Genomic DNA, 27,516 nt, shown 5'->3' with positions numbered 1-27,516 from the left:
GCCAACATACTTTTCGTCCCTCTTCCCTTCGGGAGAAGGTTCAGGAGCTTGAAGACTCGTACGGCCAGATTTGGGAACAGCTTCTTTCCAACCGTGATAAGACTACTGAACGGATCCTGACCCGGATCTGGGCCATACCCTCCAAATATCCGGACCTGCCTCACGGTTTTGTTACACTACCTTACTTCCCATTTTTCTATTTTCTATTTATGATTTAGAATTTAAATTTTTAATATTTACTAATTTTAACTATTTTAAATATTTTCAATATTTAATATTTGTAATCCAGGGAGCGTGAAGCGCAGAATCAAATATCGCTGTGATGATTGTATGTTCTAGTACCAATTGTTTGACGACAATAAAGTATAAAGTATAAGAAAAGTGTAAGTATAAAGTATAAATAGAACAGTCAATGTAATATAGAGTACACTCAAGTCAGCGTGAGTTCATTAGTCTGATGGCCTGGTGAAAGAAGCTGTCCCGGAGCCTGTTGGTCCTGGCTTTATGCTGCAGTGCCGTTTCCCAGATGGTAGCAGTTGGAATAGATTGTGGTTGGGCTGGCTTGGGTCCCCAGTGATCCTACGGGCGCTTTTTACACACCTGTCCTCGTAAATGTCCTGAATCATGGGAAGTTCACAACTACAGGTGTGCTGGGCTGTTCACCCCACTCTGCAGAGTCCTGCGATTAAGGGAGGTACAGTTCCCATACTAGGCATTGATGCAGCCAGTCAGGATGCTCTCAATTGTACCCCTGCAGAAAGTTCTGAGGATGTGGGGGCCCATACCAAACTTCCTCAACCGTCTGAAGTGAAAGAGGCACTGTTGTTCCTTTTTCACCATACAGCTGGTGTGTACAGAGCATGTGAGGTCCTTGGTGATGTGTTACTCTCTCAACCCCAGATCCATTGATGTCAATAGTGGTTAGCCCGTCTCCATTCCTCCTGTAATCCACAACCAGCTCCTTTGTTTTTGTGACATTGAGGGGGAAGTTGTTTTCTTGACACCACTGTGTCAGAGAGATGACTTCTTCCCTGTAGGCCACCTCGTTATTGTTTGAGATAAGGCCAATCAATGTAGTGTTGTCGGCAAATTTAATTAGCAGATTGGAGCAGTGGGTAGCAGTACAGTCATGGGTATACAGGGAGTAAAGGAGGGGACTCAGTACACAGCCCTGAGGGGCTCCTGTATTGAGAGTCAGAGGGTTGGAGGTGAGGGAACCCACTCTTACAACCGGCTGACAATCTGACAGGAAATCCAGGATCCAGCTGCACAAGGCAGGGTCAAGGCCGAGTTCTCTGAGCTTCTCGTTGAGCCTGGATGGAACTATGGTGTTGAATGCTGAACTGTAGTCCAAGAACAACATACTCACCTTAAAACTGTGGCTAACACAAGAGGGCACAGTTTTAAGGTGCTTGGAAGTAGGTACAGAGGGGATGTTGGGGGTACAACATCTCTCTTTTATGCAGAGAGTAGTGAGTGCGTGAAGTGGGCTGTGGGGACGGTGGTGGAGGCGGAGACAATAGAGACTCCTGGATAGGTATATAGAGCTTAGAAATATAGATGTCTATGGGTAACGCTAGGTAATTTCTAAAGCAAGTGTATTCAGCATAGCACTGTGGGTCGAAGGGCCTGTATTGTGCTGTAGGTTTTCTATGTTTTCAGGAATGGAAAAGCCACCAAAAAATAGTGGATACAGCCTAGTCCACCACATAAACCTTTGAATACATTTACAACAGGGGTTCCAAACCTATTTTATGCCATTTAGCCTTCCCATTAACCGAGGGGTGCTTGAACCCGAGGTTGGGAACCCTTGATCTACAAGGAGCATTGCCACGAGAAAGGAGCATCAATCATCAAGGACACCCACCAGCCAGGCCATGTTCTCTTCTTGCTGCTGCCATCAGGAAGAAGGTACGAGACCCTTTAGGGTCCCACATCACCAGCGTCTGGAACAGTTATTACCCTTTAACCATCAGACTCCTGAACTAGTGTGGATAACTCAACTCGAAACTGGACTGATTCCATAACCTTTCAATAACCCTACAACTCATGTTCTCAAAATTATTTACAAATCTATTTATTTATTCATTCATTATTTATGTATTTGTATTTGCATAGTTTGTCTTTTCCACATTGCTTGTTTGCCCGTCTTTGTGTGTAGCTTTTCATTGATTCGATCGTATTTCTTTATTCTACTGTGAATGTCCATAAGAAAATGGATCTCAGGGTAGTACATGGTGACATATGTATAAGTAAATTCACATTTCACTTTGAAAACTGTGGCAATCTCCTTCCGGTCAAACGACTTTTGAAATAGTGGATAACCTCCGGAATGATTATGGAGTGACACTTCTAAATCTTTTTTTCCTCCTCCCATTCTCAGGGTACACAAGTGGAAATTGATCAGGGGAGTAGGGAGGAACAGGTGGTGCTCTAGATCATGAAAGCTAGGAAAAGTGTTGAGGCCAGCCACAAATTTTTTCCTGACCTTTTCCTGGTTTGGTGTCCAGATTTACAAATATTAGGGTCTGTTGCTTTGAGGCCAAAGATACATTACCCTCCTATTCCACACAAGAAAAATGTAAAGAAGAAAGAATTAGGCAGTTGGAGCCAGGTGGGGAAGGGAAGCGTTAAGGGTGACAAACTTTGGTATGGATTGGTGGAACCAGATGAGAAGGATAATGGACAGATGAAACGTGGCTGGAAGGGAATGGAAAAGATGAACTAAAGGGAAAAAAAACATTTAGATCAGTATATGGGTGATGAGTAGATGAAAACAAGTGGGCAATGATGATGCATCTAAATAGTAAAGGTGGCAGGGATGATAAAGGTAAACAAAAGGAAATAAAACCTCAGTGCACTGATGGGAGTGGGAAAAGAACATAAAGGAAATGGATTACCTGAAATTTGAAAATTAGATGTCCATGACATTGGGCTATTTTCTACCCAGAAGAAACATGAAGTGTTGTTCTTCTGGTTTCTTTTGGGCTCACCGGACATGCAGGTGAGTGTGGGAATGGAAAGGGAGTTGAAATGACATGCAACTAAGAAATTCAGGATAGCCATTGCAGAGAGATTTCTGAAAAATGATTGCTTGGTTTCCACTTGGTCTTACTAATATAGTTGGTCATATCACGAGCACCAAATACAACAGGCCAAGTTGGAGGAGTGCATCTGAATCTTTCCCTCATGTGGAAGGTTTGTTTAGATTCTTATATGGTAGTGAGGAGGAGGTGCAAGTGTTGCTCTTTCTAGTTTTAGGGGAAAGTGCAAGAGGACAGGAAGAGGAGGAGTGGGTGGGAAGCGATGAGTAAGCAGGTCAAGGAGTCACAGAGTGATCTCTACAGCAAGTTGAAAAGGTTTGGTGGGGAGAGGGAAAGGACTTTGTCTTGAGAGTAGATGCAAAATAGATGAAGAAACTGAGAAGGATGGTGTCCTTCCAAGTGACAGAGTGGGAAGCAGTGTAGCTCTGGAAGATTGTAAATTTATAGTAGATATTGGTGGATAGTTTGTCTCCTGAGCACATGGCCAAGTGGTTAAGGCATTGGACTAGCAACTAGCGACCAGCGACCTGAAGGTCGTGAGTTCAAGCCCCAGCCGAGACAACGTGTTGTGTCCTTGAGCAAGGCACTTAATCACACATTGCTCTGCGACGACACTGGTGCCAAGCTGTATGGGTCCTAATGCCCTTCCCTTGGACAACATTGGTCTCGTGGAGAGGGGAGACTTGCAGCATGGGCAACTGCTGGTCTTCCATACAACCTTGCCCAGGCCTGCGCCCTGGAGAGTGAAAACTTTCCAGGCGCAGGTCCATGGTCTCGCAAGACTAACGGATGCCTTGTCTCCTGAGGTGGAGTCAGAGAGATCCAGAAAAGGAAGTGTCAGAAATTGCTCAGGTGTCATTGAAGGCAGGGTGGAAGTTGATAGGAAAGGTGATGAACTTGATCATTTCTGCATGAGTCTAGGAATCAGCATCAATGAAGTCATTGATGTAGTGGAAAAAGCATTGGGAAGGGTTACCCAGTTAGGTTTGGAACTAAGACTGTTTCACATAGCCTACAAAACGAGGCTTGGATGGGGGCCCATGAGAGTGCCTTGTGACTATACATTTAATTTGTAGAAATTCAGAGAGATAGAAAGAGTTGCTCACAGTAAGCAGTTGTTCTGCAAGGCAGATGGAAGTATTGGTGGAGAGGAACTGGCTGGCTGCTTGTTCCAGAAAAAAGTGGAGGGCCCCAAAACCTCCCTCAGGAGGATATAGGGTATAGAGACTTGATGTGAATTGTAAAGGTAAGAAATTGGGAACCAGGGAATTGGAATTTGTCAGAATGGTGGAGGTCATGGCTGCAGGTGAGAATGAATTGCATAAGGGAAAACAGGATAGAATCAAGGTTTGAAGAGATAAATTTGGAAAAGTAAGGGCAGGGAGAAACAACGGGTCTAACAAAGAAGTCCTGTTTGTGGATTTCAGGTAAGAGATTGAAATGGGTAATGTGGGGTTGGGACATTATCAAGTTCAATGCTGTGTAGGGGCGATTGCCTGATGCAACAAGATCAGGTAACGTCTGGGAGACAGTGGCTTCATGTTTGTTAGGACTTGGTCCAGGGAAATGTACGAAGAAATACCCAGGAGCTGCTTTTTGGCCTCAGCAAGGTAGAGATCTGGTCGCTAATCACACTGACACCACTCTTATCTGTTAGGGATTGGTACTGTACAAAGTAAATGGAGAGCTGCGAGTTCAGTTGGGAACGGGTGAGGGGGACGGAGAAATCAAGTAGGTTAATGATGTGTCAGCAGGTAGAAATGAGTTAAGAGACTAGAGTGGAGTCTCCAGGTTGAAAGGGAATTGTGAGAAAGGGTCGTTTGCGGGGCGGGGGGGGGGGATGATTAGGTTTGAGGAATCTTTGCCGAAGCAAAAGACACGGGAGGCAAAAACTACTGAAGAAGGTCGCGATATCCTGTTGGGCCCAAAACTCACGGAAGTTCAGGCATAAGTTGTACAAAATTAGGCCTCTGTAGAAACTCCAGCGTCAGCAAACAGGGAACCAGAGGGGAGAAATGGTGAAGATACACGGAATTTGGATGAAGTGCAGAGTTAGAGAAGGGGAACAGAGCCATCTGCTTCTCCATCTCGGTTGTCATGTGCATACGTCATCAGCAGTGGCAGACTCCTCCTCCGGCCTCGGTCAGTGTCAGTGCGCGCAATGCGTAATACGTCATCGGAATCTGAGTATGGTCGCCATTGGGTTAAACGTCTGAGAAATCCGTACGAGGAGCCAAGTTGAAGTGGAGGGGAAACTGCGGCCTTTGGTTACTTCTCCGAGCCCAGCGCCTCAACAACACATTGGATTTCGCGTCTGCAGCTGAGCGGGTGCAAGTGGTGATTAATGAAGTATGTCTGCCACAAGCGTTGACCCTCAGGTAGGCAGGGCCGGGAAGCGGCCGAGTCTTTGTTGTGCCCCCCCATTCCCTTGTTGGCTGCTTCACTGGGGGGGATTCGCGGGCTCGCTTCCATCGGTGGAGGCCAAGGGTTGTTCGGAGCAATCGGCACTAACATTCTTTTTTTTCCTTCCCGTTTTGCTGCTGCTGCTGTTGTTGCCGTGTGTCTGTTCGGTGGCCCTAAACAGAGAGCAAAAGGACAAGAGAATAAAGGTAAGATGCTGGCCTGGAGGCCCGGGCTCTTGCAAATGGTTTTAAAGAAAGTATAAAGTTATCCTGAATGTATGATTGCTATTTTTCTTTTTTTTTGAGGAGAGATTCATCTCTCTTTTTCCCGTCTGTGCCGTCTCCTGTGATCTTTGGTCTTCAATAACGCTGAGAGTAAATGTGGCGGAAATGTTGGGTAAAGTTAGGAGTTAAGGCCAAGTTTTCCTGGCTTTGGATGAATTATACAAAGGAAAGATCGTATGCTTCTGCTTTGTACTTGCCGTGTTTTATTCAGATGAGAAGTTGTGAGGCGCATTTACTTTCACTGATCTAAATAAAATGAGACTTTTTTCTTTCGTTATTTAGCAAAATGCCGTTCTCAAAAATAAAATGCTGCAAATAACGCTGTGACCATGGAATTTTACAGACAGATAATTGTAGATCTGTTTTGCTGTTGGTTTCCTGCAATTGTGACTTGTATAATTGTAATCTTTGAAGATATATGGAAACAATATCGACGTTTATTGTGATGTTTTACTTTGCAGTGCAAAATGGTTCGTTGCATCAAAAGGATACAGTGCACGACAACGATTTTGAGCCATACCTAAGCAGCCAGTCTAATCAAGTGAGTTTGTTGCATATTTTATATCGAGATCTGGGGACTGCCCAATCTGCCAAATTCAGCTGTTATAAATGGGGAAATATATTTTTTAAATTCTTTGAAAGGTGATTATAGTAGTTTAAAAAGTTGGATGATTTTTGCACATTGTTCTTTACAAACTGTAGAATTAATTAGAAGAGTTAAATGTGTGTATTATAGGGATTCAAGTAGATTTGAAAATGCCTTTATTTGGTTTTTGGGATAGATCTTGTTTAAAATTTAATGATACTATTAAGATACAGTGAATATGAACAGTTTATATTTTTGACATGAAATTAGTCAGCTATTTCATATGATGGGAAAACTGCTTCTAAATGTGTGCCAATTTGCTATTTTAAACGGTTAATTATTCAAATGCCGTTTTAAACCGTGTGCATTATTTGAAAAATAGTGCATCCTGTTTAATCTTCCATACCAAAAGATGAGGAACTGCTCATTTTCATTTATTATAGAAAAGTTAGACTATTAATATTGATATCAGTAATGTAATTATGCTTGATACAATTTGAACATTATGATGGTTTTATTTTGCATTGTCATGCTATCATGTATTTTCTCACTTACATGATTGTGCCCACAAAAAATGCATCCAGTTCTCTGGGAGCCATCCTTAGGAGTATTTTCTGCACACAGAAAGTCAACTTGTGTTTTTATTTCAGAAATAAAGTGAAGTACCCGAAGAACATTCCTGTTAGAGTTTTATATGGATTTTATTCCAGTGAATGTTCAAAGTTGTCACATTCAGTAGCTGGGCAGTTTGTGTGCATTTGGATTCTCTTGATGGCATTGTCATTTTTGTTTTAATTGTATATTAATCCTGATAATGCAATAATTCAAAATATTTGTTTTTTTCTTTTGGATCTGGCTAATGGAATGTTGTTAATCGCTCGACTAATTGTTTTGCAATGGATGTTTTCTTTCTTCTGAAGTAACTTATTGTGTTGGAGTTGGTGGTTCTGTCATAGTGCCACACATTGGATATAGACAAATAACTATTGCATTCTATTTACTGTTTATAAATCACTTAATCAGATCCTGTTGGATCTCCCCAATATGTTGGATTTTTAAAGTTCAGTTAGTTATTTTACTAGTTCACAAAGATAATGCATGGTTTTTTATTTATTTCCTTTCTGTGGCCTCATTGAGCAATTGTTCTTGAAATATTTTATCCGAGTATTCCGGTTAATCCTTGACCAAATGCTGGAGGACTGTAGTACAAGACAACAGACTGATTGTTAGAGGCAATCAACAGCCTGCCTCATTCCAGACCTGACCAATATTCTTATATATGCTTTAATAGCAGGTGTTATGTGATGTGTTCGGAATCCAGAACCTCAGCTAAATTTCCATCCTTCTTCCAGGGCAAACTGAGACCAACCTAGTTCATGTCACTTGTTTACTGGACAGTTTACCATTCCATTCAAGAGTCTGCTATATACAGTACTTCCTCTTTATTTTTAATGTAATGAATTGCATTTATTATGACATAGATTACAATTGATTTCACCCTGGTTCAAAGAAATTTATTAATTGCTCCAATTGAGTTGATGTTAAAAGTACTTACTGCTATTTACACTTGAATTGCTCATGTTATTAGATATGGTTGATGACTGAAAGCTTGTTTTGTAAACTTCTCCCAAGTATTCCCAGAGTTAACTGAAAATTAAGCATTGGCTAACCCTCTGTTAATTTTTTAATATTCAGAATAAAGATTCATTAGGTTATTTGATTAATACAGAATTGTTTGTATACTTTAAAAATCTGACTTTTAGAATAAAATAACAACTATAGAGTAGTCATCTTTAATTTTGAATGGAATCATGCCCATATATTTCAGCTCCTTAACTATTAAAATATTTCTGAAATGTTTTTGTGCAGTAAAAGATCATTCTAGTAAAACTGAAAGAAATCCCAACAATCCTAAATCTGAGGTGGTTAATAGAGGGGAATTGCAGATATAGAGGTATACCTGTAGCCCCTTGCATCTTTCTGCCATTCAGTGAGAATGTTTGAACTCTGACCTAACTAACTGTGACTGCCCTGTTCTCAATGCCTTTTGGCTAACAAAAATCAATTAATCACATTTTAAATGAACAACTTAGTTGTATATGTATGTAGGCCATAAAAAGCGGGTTAATACAATTTTTTTTGAAAAGAAGTTGAGCATAAGGCTAGGGAAAGCAGTGAGTATTGATTTTAAAATATAAACTTAATTAAGTACGGTTTTTCTTCATATGAAATTTATTATTAAAAAGATAGTCTGCTTAGTTCTATTTTAGCTACTATTTTGCATTTTGTGATCAAAACAACTCAATTGATACAGTATCAATTGCCTTTCTCAATCCTGCATTCTAATTCTGTATTTCAAAAAAAGATGTAGAAGGACTGCTTTTACATTTTACTTGTGTTGTTTGGATTTTTGTTTCCTGTTTTATGGGTTATGAATAATGTTAGCAATCCTCAAAGTAAATTCATAGTGATTTAAAAATATCTGCAGTAATCTATTTTCAGAACATTTTCTTAAAATGGTGGAGCCCATGAATCACTTTTTATTACTGTGAATGCTTATGGATTTTAGAAAAAATATTTTGTAGAAATTTGCACCTGCTTTAGAATAGCATTCTGCCACTGTTGATTGTCAAAATGATTGAGAAATTAATTGGAAAATCTCTTTGGCTAGTCTTGTATCCAATGAGTATTGAACTCTGAAGTTTATGTAATCTAACTTAAGAACTTCAAAAATGGTCACTGATTTTACATGGTCAATCGGAATCAGATTTATTATCACTGTCATGTGGTGAAATTTATTGTTTTGGTAACAGTACAGTGCAAGACAAAAATTACTAAGTTATAAAAGTTAGTAACTAGTGGAAAACACAAATAATGAGCTAGTGTTCATGGACTGTTTAGAAATCTGAAGACAGAGAGATAAAAACTGTTTCTAAAACACAGACTCTTAAGGCTCCTGAACCACCACCTTGATGGTAACGCAAAGAGGTCGTGCTCCAACTGGTGAGGGCCCTTAATGATGGATGCTGCCTTCTTGAGGTACTAGCTATTGAGGACGACCTTGATGGCAGAATCGATTGTGTCTGTGCTGGAACGGATTGAATCTACAACCCTCTGCAGCCTCTTGTGATCCTGTGCATTGGAGGCTTCATACCAGGCCATGATGTAACCAGTCAGAATGCTCTCGACTGTACATCTGTAGAAATCTGCACGAGTCTTTGATGACATATAACAAATGTCCTTGGTTCCTAATGAAGTAGACTTGCCATCTTTGTGATTGTATCAGTGTGTTGGGTCTGTGATAGATCCTTTTGAGGTGTTGATGCTTAGGAACATTTCGTTGCTGACCCCTGAATGGGGACTAGTGTGTATTCTCCCAATTTTCCTTTCATTAAGTCCATAATCATTCACTTGGTCTTGATATTCTTGAGTTAGGGATTGTTGTTGGACACCACTCAACTAGCTGATCTGTCTCACTTCTGTACATCTCTTTGTCGTCATCTGAGATTTTTGACAACGGTTGTCATCAGTTCATCAGTGAATTTTAACATGGTGTTTGAGCTTTCCTAGCCACACAGTTATGAGAGGAGAGGGAATGAAGCAGTGGGATAAATACACATCATTAAGGTTCACCTGTGTTAATAGTCAGCGAGGAGGAGATGTTATTACAGATTTCAATTGTCTCCTGATAACGAAATCGACAATCCACTTGAAGAAGGAAGTACGATGGCTCAAGTTTTGAAGCTTGTTGATAGTACTGATGAGCTAATGGTGTTGAATGCTGTGCTGTAATCTAGTAAACAGCAGTCTGTGCTCCAAAGCTGAATGGAGCGACACTGAGATTGTGTCTGCTGTAGACCTTTTGTAGTGGTAGACAAATTGCAGCAGGTCCAGGCCCTTTCTCAGGCAAGAGTTAATTCTAGCTGTGACCAACCTCTCAAAATACTTTCTCACAGTAGATGTGAGTACTGCTGGGCAATAGTTATTGAGGCAGGTCATCCTTTTCTTCTTAGACTTCAGCATAATGGATGCCTTGTTTAAGTGTGAGGGGGGGGGGAACCTCTGACTGCAGCAGTGAGAGTTTGAAAATGCCCTTAATTCTCCAGCCAGTTGGTCGCAGATTTCCACTACCCTGCCAGGTACAGGCGCTTTGAAATACTTCGAAGAAAGTAAATGCTTAGGAAAATGAATTTTATAAAAGTTCTGTATTCATAATACGTGTGCACGTCAGAATTGAAGCAGTTTATTTGTGCATTGTGCAAGTTGCATTGGTGCTAACTAAGAGGCAGGCAACAGCAATCTCCAGTAAAGAAAGGAGCATTGCCATCAGTGAATCCATATTATCAATATTCTAAAAGAGGATTTAAAAACTAGACCAAATTGTTCATATTAATATGTTTTCCATTTGACTCCCCAGATTTTTGCCATTTTCATGGTGCACGTTGGACATGTGACAGAGTCATGGAACTTCTCTTGGTGGATGCATCTGCTCTTGTACTTAAGGTGCTCAACACCATCTGGGCAGAGTATTTTGCTCATCTATTGCATGAGCAAATGGATCATCCATTGTCTTCTTTATGTAATACATTACAATGATTTGCTGTTTCTTCAATCCCCATGTGTGTTCCATTATCTAGAAGACCACACACTCTTGAGCTGGTATATTTTGTGGGTCATGCATTCTCTCTATAACTAAATTCTGATTTAACTAATATATAAATGCTAATGCTAGGTCTTGAGTAGCAATTCAGAAGGAAGCTTTTACAACAGTAAATGTGTATTCTTTCTCCTTTTTTAAACTAAACGTAAATACACATTTTAAATTATTTTTAGTAAAAGTTGGCTCAGATCACTTGGCTTTTGGATATTTGCTAGACAACAAGACTATTGTGGCCTGGCCAAGTACAGTATTTAAAAGTGGGCCATGTAATGCACCATACTTCTTTAGAAAAGGCCCTTCCAGCACAATGGTCCACACCGCCCAGCAACCCCACCTATTTAACGCTAGCTTAATTGCAGTACAATTTACAATGACCAACTAATCTACTAGCGGGTACTTCTTTGGATTATTGCAGCATCCAGAGGAAATCCAGAAGTCACAAGAAGAACATAAAAACTTCTTACAGAGGACACCAGAATTGAACTCTGACCTCTGATACCCTGAGTCATGCTAACCACTACACCACCATGGCACCTCATATGGGAGAGATGTGAAAAAACACTCAACTGATATGCATATAATTATGTAAGAAAGTGAGGGAAAACCTAATCTGGGTTGCTAGCAGATTATAAAGTACAACCTACCATTGGTGCAGTGTACATTTACATGCATATCTTATCCAGTAGACAGTTTTGTGCCTAAACAATGACGTATAAACTAAACCCCAGGTCTGAAATGTTCTCTTTTACTAAATGGTATCCTTTTATAATTTATACTTGCAGCATTTGCATTTTTTTGTATTTTTGCAGTTGAAGGATCTGAATGGAATATCTCAAGATTTACAAAAATCTTTGTAAGTTTTAAGAAAATGTACAAAGCAGGATTGTTTCCACAGATTGGGGATCATTCCTGAGAGTTTTAAATTCAGTACAGTAACCATTAAGGGATAAGTTTTCATAATCAGTACAATTGTAAATGTCTTTAAAATAAGGCTATGTAACGTCATTTTTAAAACATTGATTATTTTATGTCTTTAAGACATTACTAAGAAGCGCTGAGAAATGGAAATGGAATAACTATTTTCTGTTAAACTATTAACCCTACTAGAGGCACATTTGTCTAAATGGTTTTCCTTCTGTTTCATAGTTTGGTGATTCCATAACACATGATTTTTCTAAATTAACAATATTGTATCAGTTTCTGAAAGCATTTGTATGATGATCATTGGTATTTTATGATCATTTATATAGGGCAAAAATTGAATAAATAAATTCATTTACACCTGACCAAGTGTTCCATCAGCACAATGTACCCTGAACAAATACTGTTTTCTTTTTGTGATCTCAATTTACCTAGATAGAGCATATCACTACTGAAGGAGGACGAGTAATCTGTCAAAAGTGACATGTGTATATCATACTTTATTATATTTCTTAACATTTGCTAAACTATCTTAATTTGTAAAATACTAGTTTTGAGCCCTTGTGCTGATCCTAGTCAGGGAATTAATTTTAATGCTTTTGACTGAGTGGTGGAAAATTAACTAGGCTTTTACCTGTCATTATGTGGTTTAACTGTATCAAAGCATGTGTGTGTATATCCTTTCCTACTGGTTAATATTTGATTGGATGTTCATTGGTTTTTATAGGAACTGATTAGCGCTAATTTTTGAAACACTAGGCCTGGATGTAAATGCAATAATTTTGATCTTGACATTTCTTAAGTGTCAGATGCTTCCTGTAGAAGAGAAATTGAAGTCATTAACGATAGCTCAACTATTTTGAAAGTATTATTGTGTTGTAAATGATTTTTCACCAGTACTTTCAATAAGTGACGTCCATCCAATTTCTTAAGTTGTTAATAGAATTTTTTTTAATGGATGTTTTGTTTGGCATGTTACTTGTAGTGGGTTCCTTTAGGTTTGGGTACAATAAATCTTCAATAATCTGGTATTCTCAGGACATTACCAGTTGAGCACCAGATTTTTTTTTAGGACTATCGAATGCTATTTTGATTAATATTCCTATACATCTTTAAGTCTTTTTTCTTAGATGTTACATATTAGTTTATACATTTTAATGAACCAACTAAGTTTAAAGAAAGCCTGGAAAAACATCACCTAGAGAGGCAGATGCTGATAATCAGATTATGGATTATGGTTGAGTTTGAATCTTTGGGTGAAAGGCTATCAACTTTCTCACTCACACTTTCCTCCATGTGTTAATTTTCTAAGGTATTAAAGGATTTTACAACGAACAACATTAACTATTTCGGGAAACTCTTTACTACTTGTATTACGTTAACAAATTATTTCCAACTAGATGTGTTGCATTCTTTTATTATAGCTCCTTTCCATTTAGTAGTAACAGATTTGCTGTTTAAACACTTTACATTAGCAGATTCTGTGTGCTTTTAGTACTAAGCCAGTGTATCTGCAATCAAGTGATGGGTATGATAGAAAGTCATAAGTTTAATTATATCTCTAAATAGTATTTTTTTAATTATCCAAATGTTTAATAAAATCTAAATTCTGCAACCAATTACAATCTTAAAGAACTTCAAATTATTCAGTTGGATTAAGTTGAGCTAAGTTAAAATGGATAAGTGCAAATGATTGTGGCATGGATCTATAACCTTTGTTTTTTTTAATCAACAGAATAACAGCTACCCTTCAATGACTGATCCATACCTATCAAGCTATTATGCTCCTTCCATTGGATTTTCCTATTCTCTTAGTGAAGCAGCACCATGGTCCACTGGTGGTGATCCTCCTATTCCATACTTAACAACATATGGACAACTGAGCAATGGAGATCATCATTTCATGCATGATGCTGTCTTTGGTCAACCTGGGGGCCTAGGGAGCACTCCATATTTAAATCAACATAGGTTCAACTTTTTTCCTGAAAATCCCGGGTTTTCTGCTTGGGGGACAGGCGGGTCTCAGGGACAACAAACACCGAGTTCAGCATATGGCAGTAGCTATAGTTACCCACCTAGTTCTTTGGGTGGGACAATAGTAGATGGACAGGCAGGGTTTCCAAATGATACTTTGAATAAAGCTCCAGGCATGAATAGCATTGAACAAGGGATGGTTGGATTAAAGATTGGAGCTGTGACCTCATCAGGTGTGAAGACAGTGGGGTCTGTGGTGAATAGCCCAGGTATAACTAATGCAGCACCTGGAAATGGCTCAACAGTGGGTGTATCTGCTCCAAAGCCAACATCATGGGCTGCCATTGCAAGTAAACCAGCCAAGCCTCAACCAAAACTAAAACCAAAGACTGGAGCAGCAGTGGGAAGTTCTGCATTGCCCCCACCTCCTATAAAACACAATATGGATATTGGTACGTGGGATAATAAAGGACCTGTAGCAAAAGCTCCTCCACCTAATCAGGTCCCTACTACTCAGGTAGTTCCTCAGCAGCAATTGACTCAGCCCCCTCCAACTCAGCAGTTGCAGATTCCACAGCAACCATTTCAGAATCCTCAGCAACCCCCACAGAATCGTTGGATAGCCCCTCGCAACAGAGGTGCAGCATTTGTTCAAAATAATGGACCTGGTAATGAAAACAACTCTCTGGGTAATGTACCAGTTAGCTCTCCACCAAGCAATGAGACTCATCCTGTCCTTGAAAAACTGAAGGCTGCTTACAGCTATAATCCAAAAGACTTTGACTGGAATGTCAAAAATGGTCGAGTGTTTATTATCAAGAGCTACTCTGAGGATGACATCCATCGCTCTATCAAGTACTCCATTTGGTGCAGTACAGAACATGGCAATAAACGCTTGGACAGTGCATATCGCTCGCTGGCTGGCAAGGGTCCTGTTTACTTACTATTCAGTGTAAATGGCAGTGGACATTTTTGTGGAGTTGCAGAAATGAAATCAGCAGTGGACTATGGCACGTGTGCTGGAGTTTGGTCACAGGACAAGTGGAAAGGAAAATTTGATGTAAAGTGGATCTTTGTAAAGGATGTGCCTAATAACCAGCTGAGGCATATCCGTTTGGAAAACAATGATAATAAGCCAGTCACTAACTCTCGAGACACACAGGAGGTTCCTTTAGAAAAAGCCAAGCAAGTGCTCAAAATTATTGCTACTTACAAGCATACCACCTCAATTTTTGATGACTTTTCACATTATGAAAAGCGCCAGGAAGAGGAGGAAGTTGTACGTAAGGTGAGTCCTGTTAGGGTATTTATGCACACATGATTTTGATTCAAATGCCAGTAAACTTGCTCTTGTGTTGTAAACATTGAGTTTATTATATACATTTCACTGAACAATGTTGTAGAGACAAGAAAAATAATACATAACTATTTACCAATAAATTTGGCATGCAATTATAATCAAAACATTCTGGCCAGTGTTGTCATTCAGTATTTACGCAAGATGATTAGTGTATCTTCTGCTATTTTGCATAAGTTGGCAAGAAACACTATCCCCCTACCTATTCCTTCCCCTATCCCAATATTTTTATTGTGGATTTGATTTCAGAGTGGAGAATGTGATCACCTAAGATATATTATTGGTATATTGTTAATACTAACATATTGTTTGGATGCCATTTAGAAGATAAAACCCTAATTGCTTCAGTTGAGTAGGTTGTCAGTATATGCAAAAATAGCTACATGAATGCTGCACTCTGTCGCATTAGTACACTGTTCATACTGAATCAAAATTGTATTTGGGTTTGTGGGAATTGATAGTACATAATTTGCAAAAGCTTTAAAAATCAATGACATTAAAATACCTTTTTAATGTATTCACATAATTCTTAAATTGGCCACATTTAGAAAGTGCATCCTTTCGGCTATGTAGGGTTAGTAATTTTCTAAAGGTCCATCAGAGGAGACATTTGGTCAAATAAGCTAAATCTATATAAGTGTATTAGCTGCCGGTGACATTTGGTGCCTCGAGTTCAGTTCAAATGGGACAGCTCTTCTGTTCAAAGACAAATTTCTCCCAATTTGTTTCTTTAAAATCAGATAAACTCTAGTCATTTTTAACAATGTTTAGAAGTGGATATGGGGACATAACAAAAATAAACTTAAAAGTGCATTATGTGAGGTAAGAATCTGGATTGATTGTCCAATGATAAGCAAGATGAAACAACTGAGAATATTTAGTTAGACACAATTTACTGTGTCCATTGGGGATTGTTTGGAACAGCACCCATCTCCACCCCCCCCCCCATCTTCCCCACTTTCTGAAACCTCTTAAATAGATTAAATGTGAATAAATGAAATTGTGCAACCGCAATCTAATTAAATCATAATACCCATTTAACGTTCTGGATACTCTAGTGGCTTTTCCCATTTGAGGAGGTTGATAGTCAGCATTTTCTAGTATTATGTTAAGTAGCTGTTATTGATTAATCTATGAAAACTTGGTCAACTATGAAGTATTCAAATTCTAGTGAATTTTCATCAGCAGTCCTTTCCCCTCACCCTACTAATAAAAGATATTACATTTTGGGTGAAATACTTGCATCTATATTGTACATGCTCAACTATAGTAATCAAATCTTTGTGGTTAGGTGTGTTTTTATGATGGGAGTGCTTTGAAACATTGGAACATACTTTTACCTTCATCTAGTCATTAATCTTTAGGAGTGGATTGCCAGTCTTTTCGAGAAAGTGCCTGGACATCCCTTCATTGAATATTGGGTTAGGGTTTTGTAAAGGAGTGTAGTCTAGACTGATCCAGTACATTATCATGAAGATGGTGAAGATGAACATCTGGTCCACTGTTTCTTACAAATCTCGACGTGTCCAGGTTGCCATGTGGATGGACATGATAGTTTATTGTTTGGTCCATGCATGCACTGTTCATGCAACTGATCTTTACACTTAACCAACATTGTGGTGTGCATCTAACCTTTCTGATTTCTGAGATCCAAGTATGTGTTCAGCCAGTTAAATTAGCTCACTGTAAACAGTTGTATTATGATACACTAATATTTGAATTGGCCTTTTTGTTCCTTCTGAGCATGATGTACTTTGATTTGTTTGAAAGTATAGCTTTCTGTTTTTGGTTATCTACTTTGCAATTACTAAGACACTGCCCAGAAGAAGGCAATGACAAACCACTTCTGTAGAAGAAATTGCCAAGAACGATCATGGTAGTGAAAACACCATGATTGCCTATGTCACATGACATGGCACATAACAAACGGACTTTGCAACAGAGTAGTACAAAAGCCAAGAGTAAGGTTTGTACCTCTGCCTTGATTACTAATTTACTAAAACCATTGATTGGACTTGCTTCTTAAAAGTTATTGATCATTACAAATTGAAAATAAGATCAGTCCTTTTGAAGCTTTAAGAAAATTCTTTACCGAACAGTATGAATCCAAATGGAAGTATATGTGCAGTCTGACACAAGAATAGATGATGCTGGAATATCTGACAGTGCAGTCTGGCCTGTCTAAGATAAGCTGTTCATTTTTGGTTGGAACATAACTTGGCCCTGCAGTGTCTTTCATTTCTTGTCCAAAATTGCAGAGCAATTTATTTAATTTTATTGATTCATAACATTTATGTTAATGTATAAAATTGAGCTGAATTTATTGGCATTTGCTTTGACATCAACTAAATGCAAATTGACCATTGATGTGTAGGAATAATTCATCTTGGATGAAATGGTTTTCAATAAGAAAATATGGGAAAGTTTAGAGTGGGAATTCCACAGGTTTCAAATATAATGTCCGGCAAGTGGAGTGGGTGAAGTGTGTTGAAAAAACTAGAACTAGGAATGATAATAAATACTTGAAAATTGTAGGCCTGTGAGCAGTTAAAGAATAAATTCATAGAATCATCACCTCACAGAAAGCTGTTTGAATGATCAAGTCTGCCTGTTTATTCCTCAGTACCCAAAAACTACTTGTGGTCAAGCACTTTTCCAATTTCGCTTTGAGGTCCTTGATTGACTCCTGTTTTTATCACTTTGCGGAAAAGGAGTTCCCAGTGGTAAAGTCTTGTGTGTGTGTGTTTTTTGAAGCTCCTCTTCATGTTCCCCTCCTGCCATTCGTAACAATCAGAAACAGTTTGGTTAAATGAGCAGTACTGATGGAGGATCTTGGCCCAAAACATTGACTATGTACTCTTTTCCTTAGATGCTGTCTGGCCTGCTGAGTTCCTCCAGAATTTTGTGTGTTTTACCCTTGATTAACTGAGAGTGGGCTCATAGTACGTGGGAAGTGAATTGAGAGAAATTCGTATGTGGGACAGAGATCTAACACCATAAGATAGAAGAGCAGAATTAGGCCATTTGGCCCATGGAGTCTGCTCTGCCATTTCATAATGGCTAATCCATTTTTCCTCTCAGCCCCAATCTCCTGCCTTCTCCCCATATCCTTTTATGCCCTGGCTAATCAAGAATCTATCAATCTCTGCCTCAAATATACATGAAGACTTTTTGTTTCATTTCCCACTGACAAGCTTTAGCTCCATAGAGAACTGCCCTATCCACTGACCTATCACTCTGGTTCCCACCCCGCTGGCTAGCTAGTTTGAACCCTCCCCAACACCTCTAGCAAATCTTCCTGTAAAGATATTGGTTTTCCTTGAGTTCAGCTGTAACCTGTCTTTTTTTGTATTGGTCATATCTTTCTCAGAAGAGATCCCAGAAGTCTGAAACTCTTCTGTTCTGAGCTACAGAGTCAGACGCTGCTCGTGATAGCTGTGGTTTTCCCCTGGTAGGTCATCCTACCAAGCAATATCCAAAGTGATATACTTGTTATGAAAGGGAATGGTCACAGAAGTACTCTGCACTGTCTGCCTGTTCCTTTTCCTGCTCCTGACAGTCATCCAGCTACCTGCCTCCTGTATTTTAGGGGTGTTATCTATCTCTTTCTCATTCTCCTGTATGAGTCATAGGTCATCCAGCTGCAGTTCCAGATCCTTAACACATTCTGTAAGGAGGTGTGGCTGGATGAATCTCGTGCAGATGTAGCAATCGGGGAATCCCAGAATTCCCACATATGACATAAAGAACGCACCACGGACTCTGGACCCCTTTTTTACTGCACTAACAGACAAAGAAAGAAACTTGCCAAGAGCTTCTACCTCTTCTTGCTGAAGCCTCTTGTGGAGAACAGTATGTGGAGACATACAAGGTCTGGATTGTAGTTGGGTTTTTTGTACTTAGAGACAACAGCACTATCTACTGTGCTACTCACTTGAGTACACTAAGTGGTTATTGCAAAACGAGTATATTCTGGTGGTCACAGCCATTTGACATTAAAATGTAGTCAGTAGAGATTGTAGTTATCCTGATTTCCTTTATTTTCTAATTTAAAGGAATTTAAAACACATCCTTCTCGTTTATCAGAGCTTGATTAACTAAAATATTAAACTTTTATGTCCCTTTTGCGAGCAACGTGCATATCCTGACTGGATCATCTAAGGGAGGATATTCTTTACATTAAACAGACAAGCACATTGACTCTGACCTTATGGATGGTGTATCCATTCTGATTCATGAAAATATTAATTCCCATCAGGATGCCGAATTTGAAATGGGAGTTTACCATTTTTTGTTGACATAATGCATTAATTCAAAATAACATTGTGCTAAAATGACTCGGTACAGGAACAAGCCATTTGGCCCACAATGACTCAATACAGGGTTTTCCCTTTTTTCCTAATTTGGTCCTGTAATAGCATTTTACTGAGTTTCTTAGGCATTTATAGAGAAAACCTGTTAGGAGTTTAGTGTTATGAGCAATCATTGAGGGGGTTTGCATTGACAATTGAATTTACATGTTACTTCTGTCATAAATAGTATGTCAACAAATCAAATAGATTTTGCCTTTTTGTTTTAAATTTTCAGGACAAGGTTTCCCTACCAGTGGCTTCTCATTATTTACAAGGTAAATATTATAAAAGAATTTATTAGTGTTTTTTTGGGGGGGTGGAATCTTGTGGTATTTTGGTGGCTTTGCTTTACATGTATATACCTTTTCTAACAAAAAGCTAGTCATACTCAGACCAGACTGTAGGAGCTTAGAGACTGCCTAGTGCTTGGGATAAATTTGGGAAAACAGCTAGCACATGAGTAAAGAGCATAAAATGATCCCATATAAAAATTAGCATATAAAGAAATGTAACATACAACCATTTCAAACATTAAAAGAAGAAAATTGTTTATATGTTGAACATTTCTTTGAGTTCATGCTTCTGATTTGCAAATCTGGCCACACATCTTTCTTTTTTCCTCTTGGTATCTCTTGGAGCATGTCTGGCTGCTAAAATATATTCCTTGCCTGTGCTATGATAATGTCAGATGATTTTAGAATAAACTATCATTCTTCCTTGCACCAAGCCTATGGCCTCTGCCAGTGCAAAGTATAATTTAGGTTTTTTGCCTAGAATCTTACATGGTCAATGTTGTTGGCAAGATCTAGAGTGCTACACTCTCTTGTAAAGAAAAGGCTGAGGGCCAGATTTACATTATGTCTTTGAATATGTGACTAAAATGGCAACCAAGATAGGAACCAGTAAACAAGAATGAGAACAAAAGCTTGCTGTAAGCATTTTTGGATAAAACATTGAAATGTTTAATTTTTACCCTGTTATTCCAATCTATGAAGCATAAATGTTCTAGTAAGTTCTTTGTTGCAATTGTACTTCTCAATCTTAACAAAATTCCTTTACGTAGTACAGTTACCTACATGCTTCTCTGCATTTCTATGTTTAAAATACAGCAGTGTTATACTTCAGAAGTCAGTAACTGGATTTTCTGTGAATTGTTATATCTGAATCTTGTCATACAAAGCTTAGTTTATCACTATATTTGAATGTATTTGCACTGTAAACATTGATTTTGGTTACACTGACATTTTAGTCATTCTCAACATTGTTTATAAACTTTTTGTTCTATTGAAGCAAACTTTTGTATTGATATAACAATATTTAGATCATGGACAAGTATGAAAATAAGGTTAATTATTTTTTTGTTTCCTCCACAAAATTTAGTAATGATCCAAAGCCAGTACTCACATGGTGGGAGGTTTTAGGATATTTGTCCCATTTGTGACCCATTTTGTTTTCATATCCTTTATTTCATTCCCCACACTGTTGCTCCTCAGTTCTTTCTTCTATTGAAAACGGGTATGATTTTGCAACTATCATGAGTGTGAGAGGATCGATTGTACCATGCCCATTTGTCTTTGGCATTGTGGTCATGGTTTTATTTCTAATGAATTCTGTTCTGGCCTTTCATTGAACTTAGTGATTATTACTCGTTTCATGACCACAATGTAGCCTCATGTGAACTGTCAAACTTTCCAAGGGAAGTAAAATTGGGAAGCCTTGGTTCAAAGATTGCATTAGATCGCAAAATCCAAGATGGCTGAAGCATCAGTGTCTGACTTGCCTCTGGCCGGCAAGTGCTCAAAGTCATCCCACTCCTCTTCCCCTTCCAGCCACCGTTCCTATGAAGGCACAGTCATCCAAGCTTCAGGGAGAATGAGCTGCATCAGAACGGCTGCATCAGTCCTCATCCTCTTCAAGTTTTGCTCCAAAGATCTCTGGTAAGCGTCAATAGAAAACTTAATCTAGAGCAACAAAGGATTCATCAGTCACAGCGATAAATTCCAACTAGGTGCCAAGGTGGAGACTGAGAGCAAAGTTACTATCCTACGTTTTACCTAGCTACTTGTGGAAAATTGGAATGGTTGCTCCTGTTTTCCTCTAAATCAGTGTGTTAGCTCCACACCATGTAATAAAATCTGCATATGTTAGTCATAGTTTGGTATTATCTGTGTATCTTTTGAAAGAGATTCCATTATTTTGGAGTTTTACACAGCCAGCTCCCCAGAACAGTAAAGATGAGAAGTGAATGTCAATTAGTGGAAGACGTGGGACCTTTGTGGGTTACGTACATAACTGGTGCAGCGTAAAATCTAGCAAATAACCCTTACAGTTTTTGCAAAGCTGTGTAATATTTTGACCCATTCACTGGGTGCATTGACATTTAATTTTAATCTAAGGAAGGGGGCATGCCTATGCCAATTTTCAGGCAATAGCAAATAAGGCTATATTTGTTTCACAGATTTTTAAAAAAAATTCTAGTGTGCAGGATAGGAAATTGTCCCTATTTTAAATATGTTAGTATTGCTACATTTGTCTTTCATTTGATCATCTTGCTTCCATTCCAGTTCCAGTTTCCCCAAAAAACTTTTCTATCTATATACATACTTAAATTGAATTCTAGTAGGACAGAATAATGGCATTTACAACTCAATTGATTTGCCAGATAAGGATGGGTTGTAGTAGAATTGCCTCTCTTTTGGGCATTGTTGAGCAACTTTTCTGAAACCAGCAGCATGTTGATTTTGACCTATGCATTGAATTAACAGCTTCTGAAAGGTTTTTCCCCCCCAAATTTCCAAAAGAATTATTACGTATACAAAGGAAAACTGGTTTATGTTTCAGCATAAATAATCCAGTAAGTAGAAAGGTCTGATTTGAACGGATTTCTATAGGATCTAGACAATTCAATCTAGCAATATTAGATTATAAAATACTGGAAATCTGAAATAAAATCCAGAAGATCAGAGTGCATTTGTGAAAGTAGAAACAGTTGGCATGAAGTCTGAGACTCTTTGTTGGCCACATTAGGTCCCTAGTGAGCAGAGTTTATAGTAAGGTTATAAAAACAGCTGAGCAATATTTGATTTATGAATTGTGAATTTTGTAATCTAAACAGAAGTCAAAATATGCTGAACACAGCAAGATATAACCTAGTTTCCATGTCTAGGGCATTCAGGAATCTGGTTTTAAATTTAAGCTGCACCTTGGCGCATAGCTGGATAGATATTTCCAACCAGTTGAGGGCTTCTGTAGGGGCACATCATTCTAAAGACTACAGATGTACAGATAGTTAGATTACATCGGTAAAGTTTTGGCAATGGTGTCTTAATTTTGTCATGACACTGTTCCTTACACAGATTTAAGGTAGAATGTATCAGCCAGGACTGCAAAATTCAAAGCAAAAAGAAGTCAGTCAAATCAAGTTAATAACCAACTATGGTTTCATTGATGGGATGGGGTTAAGGAATTAATATGGTACTTGTTTCCTATATTCTATACTTCCCTGCTTGCTATCATTCTGTGGACTAAGTTTATCAAATCGGTTGGAACAGTGAGAAATTCTTGGTTTGTGTTCTATTATGGTGTTCTTCACAGGGTTTTGATTCAAGCCGAAATGTTTCCACCACCATATCTTTTATGCTTTTATTTTAACTGAGTTCCACAGCCTATTTCCTGTGCCACATTCTTGCGTTTATGATTGCATTAATTTCCAACCCTGCCCTTATTTTCTTTTCAAGCACACATGGTATTTGCTCTTATTCTGCTTGTTATAGTCTAGAACAAAAAAAACACGTTTTGATAGCTTTTTCATCTATATCCCTGTATCTTAAAAAGTACTGAGAATTTTAAGAAACAAGGATTAGCACAATTATAAAACATATTTGGAACATATTGGTATAATCTCCACTGTGGTAGACCCTTTCTTGTTCTAGATAGGGAAGGTGTTCTAATATCTCAAATATTTCATTTCTCATAAATCAGTCCAGTTGAAAGTTTCAGTGGGAAATGTCCAGTGGTAACAATTGGCGGTGTAGGTAATTTACTTGAAATTAGTAGGCTTATTTAACAAAAAGATCACACTTAAGTTTTCTACAGTATTTTTACCCTTAAAATTTGGCTTTTCACCTACCTCTAGTCTGGCTGTGGGGAGGACTTTGCTCTTAGGAAAACGGAAAAAAAGTCTTAGAAGAGCAGGAGTAGGTAAAAGGTTAATTTGTCCTTGGGGAGCATGGAGTAGAGAATATGTATGTAAAATCTTGTGGAGAAAACAGCTGTTTATTCCGAGGCAAAAGATTCCAATTCCTTTGTAATCCTAAATTATTTTTAACCTTGAACTGCAAATCTGAGGCTTTTGTTTTGGATACAAAGACATTTAAAATTAATGTAATTACATATTATATGTTGGGCACACAATTATTGATTTATTTATAGAGTCAAATTGTACTCAGCAATGCTAGGATTGCACTTCATCTTCAGGTAATCTGGCCCCAGTTGCTTAATTGGATAGATTTTTAAAAGTTATGGGGATAACCCCTTCCCCATTGTTGTACTCTACATTCGGTGGGAATTGGCCTTCTGTGTATTTGGTGCAGATTGGAATTTTAGTGGGGAAATATTAAAAGCTAATTTCTTCCCCACAGAGTTGTGATCTATTTTGTAATGCAGTGGCTTTTCTGAAAATACCAAAAACATTAGCTACATGCTCCTGCAACATTCTAATTTGGGATGCAGCCTTCCACTGAGAGGCTTTTTCCAGAATAACTGGCCAGCAGCCCTGATTAAAAGGCCTGCCACCCCCACATCGTCATTGTTGTTAATATGACTGCCTTGACATTTATAAATATGCAGAACATACAGAATACATATGAATGCATTTCTTTTTAATAGTGAAAATTCTGATCATAAAAATAAAGTATTCAAGTTAAATTAATAGCTCTGATTGGCTTTCACCCAGCAGCTGATTTCTTCCATCCATTGCAAGGGACTATCATACTTAGTGTGGGCTCAGCCAGTATATTTCCCAGAGTGATAGCTGGGAAATCTATAGAAATTGGCACTGCTTGGTGTGCATTGGCTGGGAATAGCCCAATTACAGACTTGCCTGTTGATTGATCTATGCAGATCTCAGTCGATATTCCCCAATGTTCATGTTGAAATAACATTTTTGGTGCAAACTAAGTCTATAATAGTGTATTGCAAATAAATATCAAGACTTCCAAATGTATTTTGTCAACCTTGTAAATGGCAACTTAAACTTTAAGAAGTTTGTTGAGGTACTTCTAATGTTGCATGTAGGGTTGTCCCAAACAAAACGAGTTTCGTTGTGGAATTCACCAAGGAACTGAAGCTTATTAGCTGCATATTCTCCCTATGACCCAATCTTAACTGACAACAATTATGCGGATACAGCTTCAGCACATTTGTGAAATTGTGACGTCCCTATGTAGGTCTGTACTGATATGAGAACATCAGGGTAACTATGTAGTATGTTGTAAAAACATGTTGAATCTGCAAGTTGTAAAGAAGAACTGATGAGATGTATGGTGTGGGTTTTCACACTGCACAAGGTAGGTATGAAGGAGCACATTAGAATTGGTAACGTGAGTAATTTTGAAAAGGACTGGCAGCCTATGAACTACTTTTGCAAGCATTGCTGGCTTTGGATCATTATCTGAATATGGATTAGCTAAATATAGTTACTCTTTTGAGTTGGAGATTTGGTTCACAACCTATCGTGTTTTTCTTTTCGACTAGAATTCTAGTCAACTACAGTATATTGTTCTTATTTTCAGTTTCCAGCAAATTATTAAATGAACTTGATTAAAACAAGTCTTTGTAATACTATGAATTAATGCATGATTATAAATTGAATGATATAGTGACAAGAATTGCTGTTTGTATTTTAAAATGGTAAGCAAGAGGACAAGAGAAGTCAATTTTTGTTGCTGGATTATGAAATACAGTTGAAAATCTAACCGAATTGGTTAGTATGTTGTATGAAATGTAGGTTTAAAGAAAAGAATTCCTTTTACATTTAAAAAAATAACTTTTTTCTTTCTCTGCAGGAGCGCCTGAATCGAAACAAATGATAAGAAAACATTTGACTTGATGAATTATTTAAAAAAAACTGAAAAAAAAAGCTGGTGCTGTGATTCCAGCATCAGAATGAAAAATCAAAGCTTTCTGCTCCAGTGATATCTTTATGTGCAGGGGAATTAAGCTATATCATGTTTTTAATACTCTTCAGTTTTTTGATTTTGTTTTTGCCCAGACTGGTCTGCATTTTGTTTGTAATTTTGCACCCAAATGCTGTAGCAGTCACTGGTAACTTCTGTTACACTGAAGCTTTAGCTTGCATTTGTTTAGCAATCCTGGGAAGATGAGCACTCTGTGCTCCTTTTATAGGAAATATTACTGCATCAGCCTTCTGTAGTTTGGATGATGTGATGCTTTCAGCGTTACTAGTTTTTGGTGATGTGCATTAACTTTGAGCTTTTTTTCAAGCTGCTGTTAATTTGCATTCTTTCATGAAAATCCCAAGGCCATTTTATTTTTCCTTCTGTAAAGCTAAGCTTTAATGTAGGAGCAAATAGTGGAAATAATGGTTGATGTCTCAAAAAATATAAATTGATGCAAACGTCTCTTGATTCTTCCAAAATGAAATACTTTGATTCATTTTCTGTCGGAAAGCTGTACTTGCTGTACTGTCTGTGAAATGAGGGAACCATTGAAATTGCTGCAGACTGGATAAAGCATGAAACGGTGCTCATGCCTGTTGCTTTAGTTCACAGAAACTTGCACGTGTTTATTGTAGAGGAACTTTACTATCATTAGGAAGCAAACAATTAACTCTTCTAAACTTAGTTATAAAAATGGACCTCAATTTAAAGAAATAAACTATCATTTAGACTTATTTAGACAATTTTAGTTATGTCTATGGAATACTGCCTGTAAGGTAAATGAACATCATTGGGTTGATTTTCTTTCCTCTAGGAGAATACAAGCCTTAATAAACAATATCTGTTTAGCAAGCACAAGTGATTTCTTCTTCATGGCTCCATTCAGTTATGTTCAGCTTTCTTTCCATTTATGTTTGGATTTATCATATTGTTAAAAATGTGCAATGAATACCTATACATGAATTGCATTAAATTCTGAATCTTCAAGTTTTGCAAATTTCTCTTGAAAGTAATGTCAAATAACTGAAATAGTCAAGAACTTTGCAGTTGGTGGATGGGGTTAGTCAGTATCACGGCTGTATTACACCTGTACAGTATTCAATTTCCTTTTATAGAGCCTAGGATATTACAGCACAGTACAAACCTACAATGTTGTGCCGCCCTTTTAACATACTCTAAGACCAGTCTAACCCTTCCTTCCTACATAACTGTCCACTTTCTATCATCCATGTGCTATCTAAGTGCTTCTTAAATACCCAGAATGTATCTGTTTCTACCATCAACCCTGGCAGAGCATTCTAAGCATCCATCACTATATAAAGAAATTACCTTTGATATCCCCCTATACCTTGAAATTATGCCGCCTTGTATTAGCCATTTCTGTTCTGGGGAAAAAACCTTACCTATGCCACTTATCAACTTGTGCGCTACAATCAAGTCTCCTCTCATCCTCCTTTGCTCCAAAGAGTGAAGTCCTAAGACATGCTCTCTAGTCTACGTAGCACACCAGTAAATCTCTGCACTCTCTAAAGCCTCCACGTCCTTCCTACAATGAGGTGACGAAAAGTGAATGCAAGATTCCTAATGTGTAACCAAGGTTTTGAGCTGTAACATTACCTTGTGGCTCTTGAACTCAGTCCCCTGACTTAATGCAGGCTCGCACACCATATGCCTTCATAACAACCTTATTAACTTGTGTAGTAACTTCAAGGAAGTTATGGACATGGACCCAAGATTCCTCTGTTCCTCCACACTG

At 38.2% G+C, this 27,516-nt stretch overlaps 1 protein-coding gene across 4 annotated transcripts; it reads left to right on the top strand.

Moving 5' to 3' along the window:
• The first annotated feature begins 5,211 nt into the window (after nt 1-5,211).
• On the top strand, nt 5,212-26,747 carry LOC140186691 (YTH domain-containing family protein 1-like). Of its 4 annotated transcripts, XR_011882918.1 has the most exons (7): nt 5,212-5,422; nt 5,629-5,653; nt 6,193-6,272; nt 13,634-15,160; nt 19,817-19,856; nt 21,411-21,518; nt 25,647-26,747. XR_011882918.1 is itself a non-coding variant. In XM_072241176.1 (6 exons), exons 1-6 carry the CDS (start codon nt 5,396-5,398, stop codon nt 25,688-25,690), a joined length of 1,743 nt encoding a protein of 580 aa, XP_072097277.1. In that variant the 5' UTR covers nt 5,212-5,395; the 3' UTR covers nt 25,691-26,747. The 4 variants fall into 4 exon arrangements, 2 of the variants coding, with proteins under 2 accessions (XP_072097277.1, XP_072097286.1); XM_072241176.1 differs by lacking the exon at nt 21,411-21,518; XR_011882923.1 differs by lacking the exons at nt 5,212-5,422; nt 5,629-5,653 and adding an exon at nt 11,787-11,830 and having other exon boundaries at nt 6,230-6,272.
• The last annotated feature ends 769 nt before the right edge of the window (nt 26,748-27,516 follow it).

This window comes from Mobula birostris, chromosome 2 (assembly GCF_030028105.1).
Source record: "Mobula birostris isolate sMobBir1 chromosome 2, sMobBir1.hap1, whole genome shotgun sequence".
Taxonomy (NCBI): domain Eukaryota; kingdom Metazoa; phylum Chordata; class Chondrichthyes; order Myliobatiformes; family Myliobatidae; genus Mobula; species Mobula birostris.
Note: the sequence above shows the minus strand (reverse complement) of the source record. Positions and strands in the feature narration are given on the sequence as shown.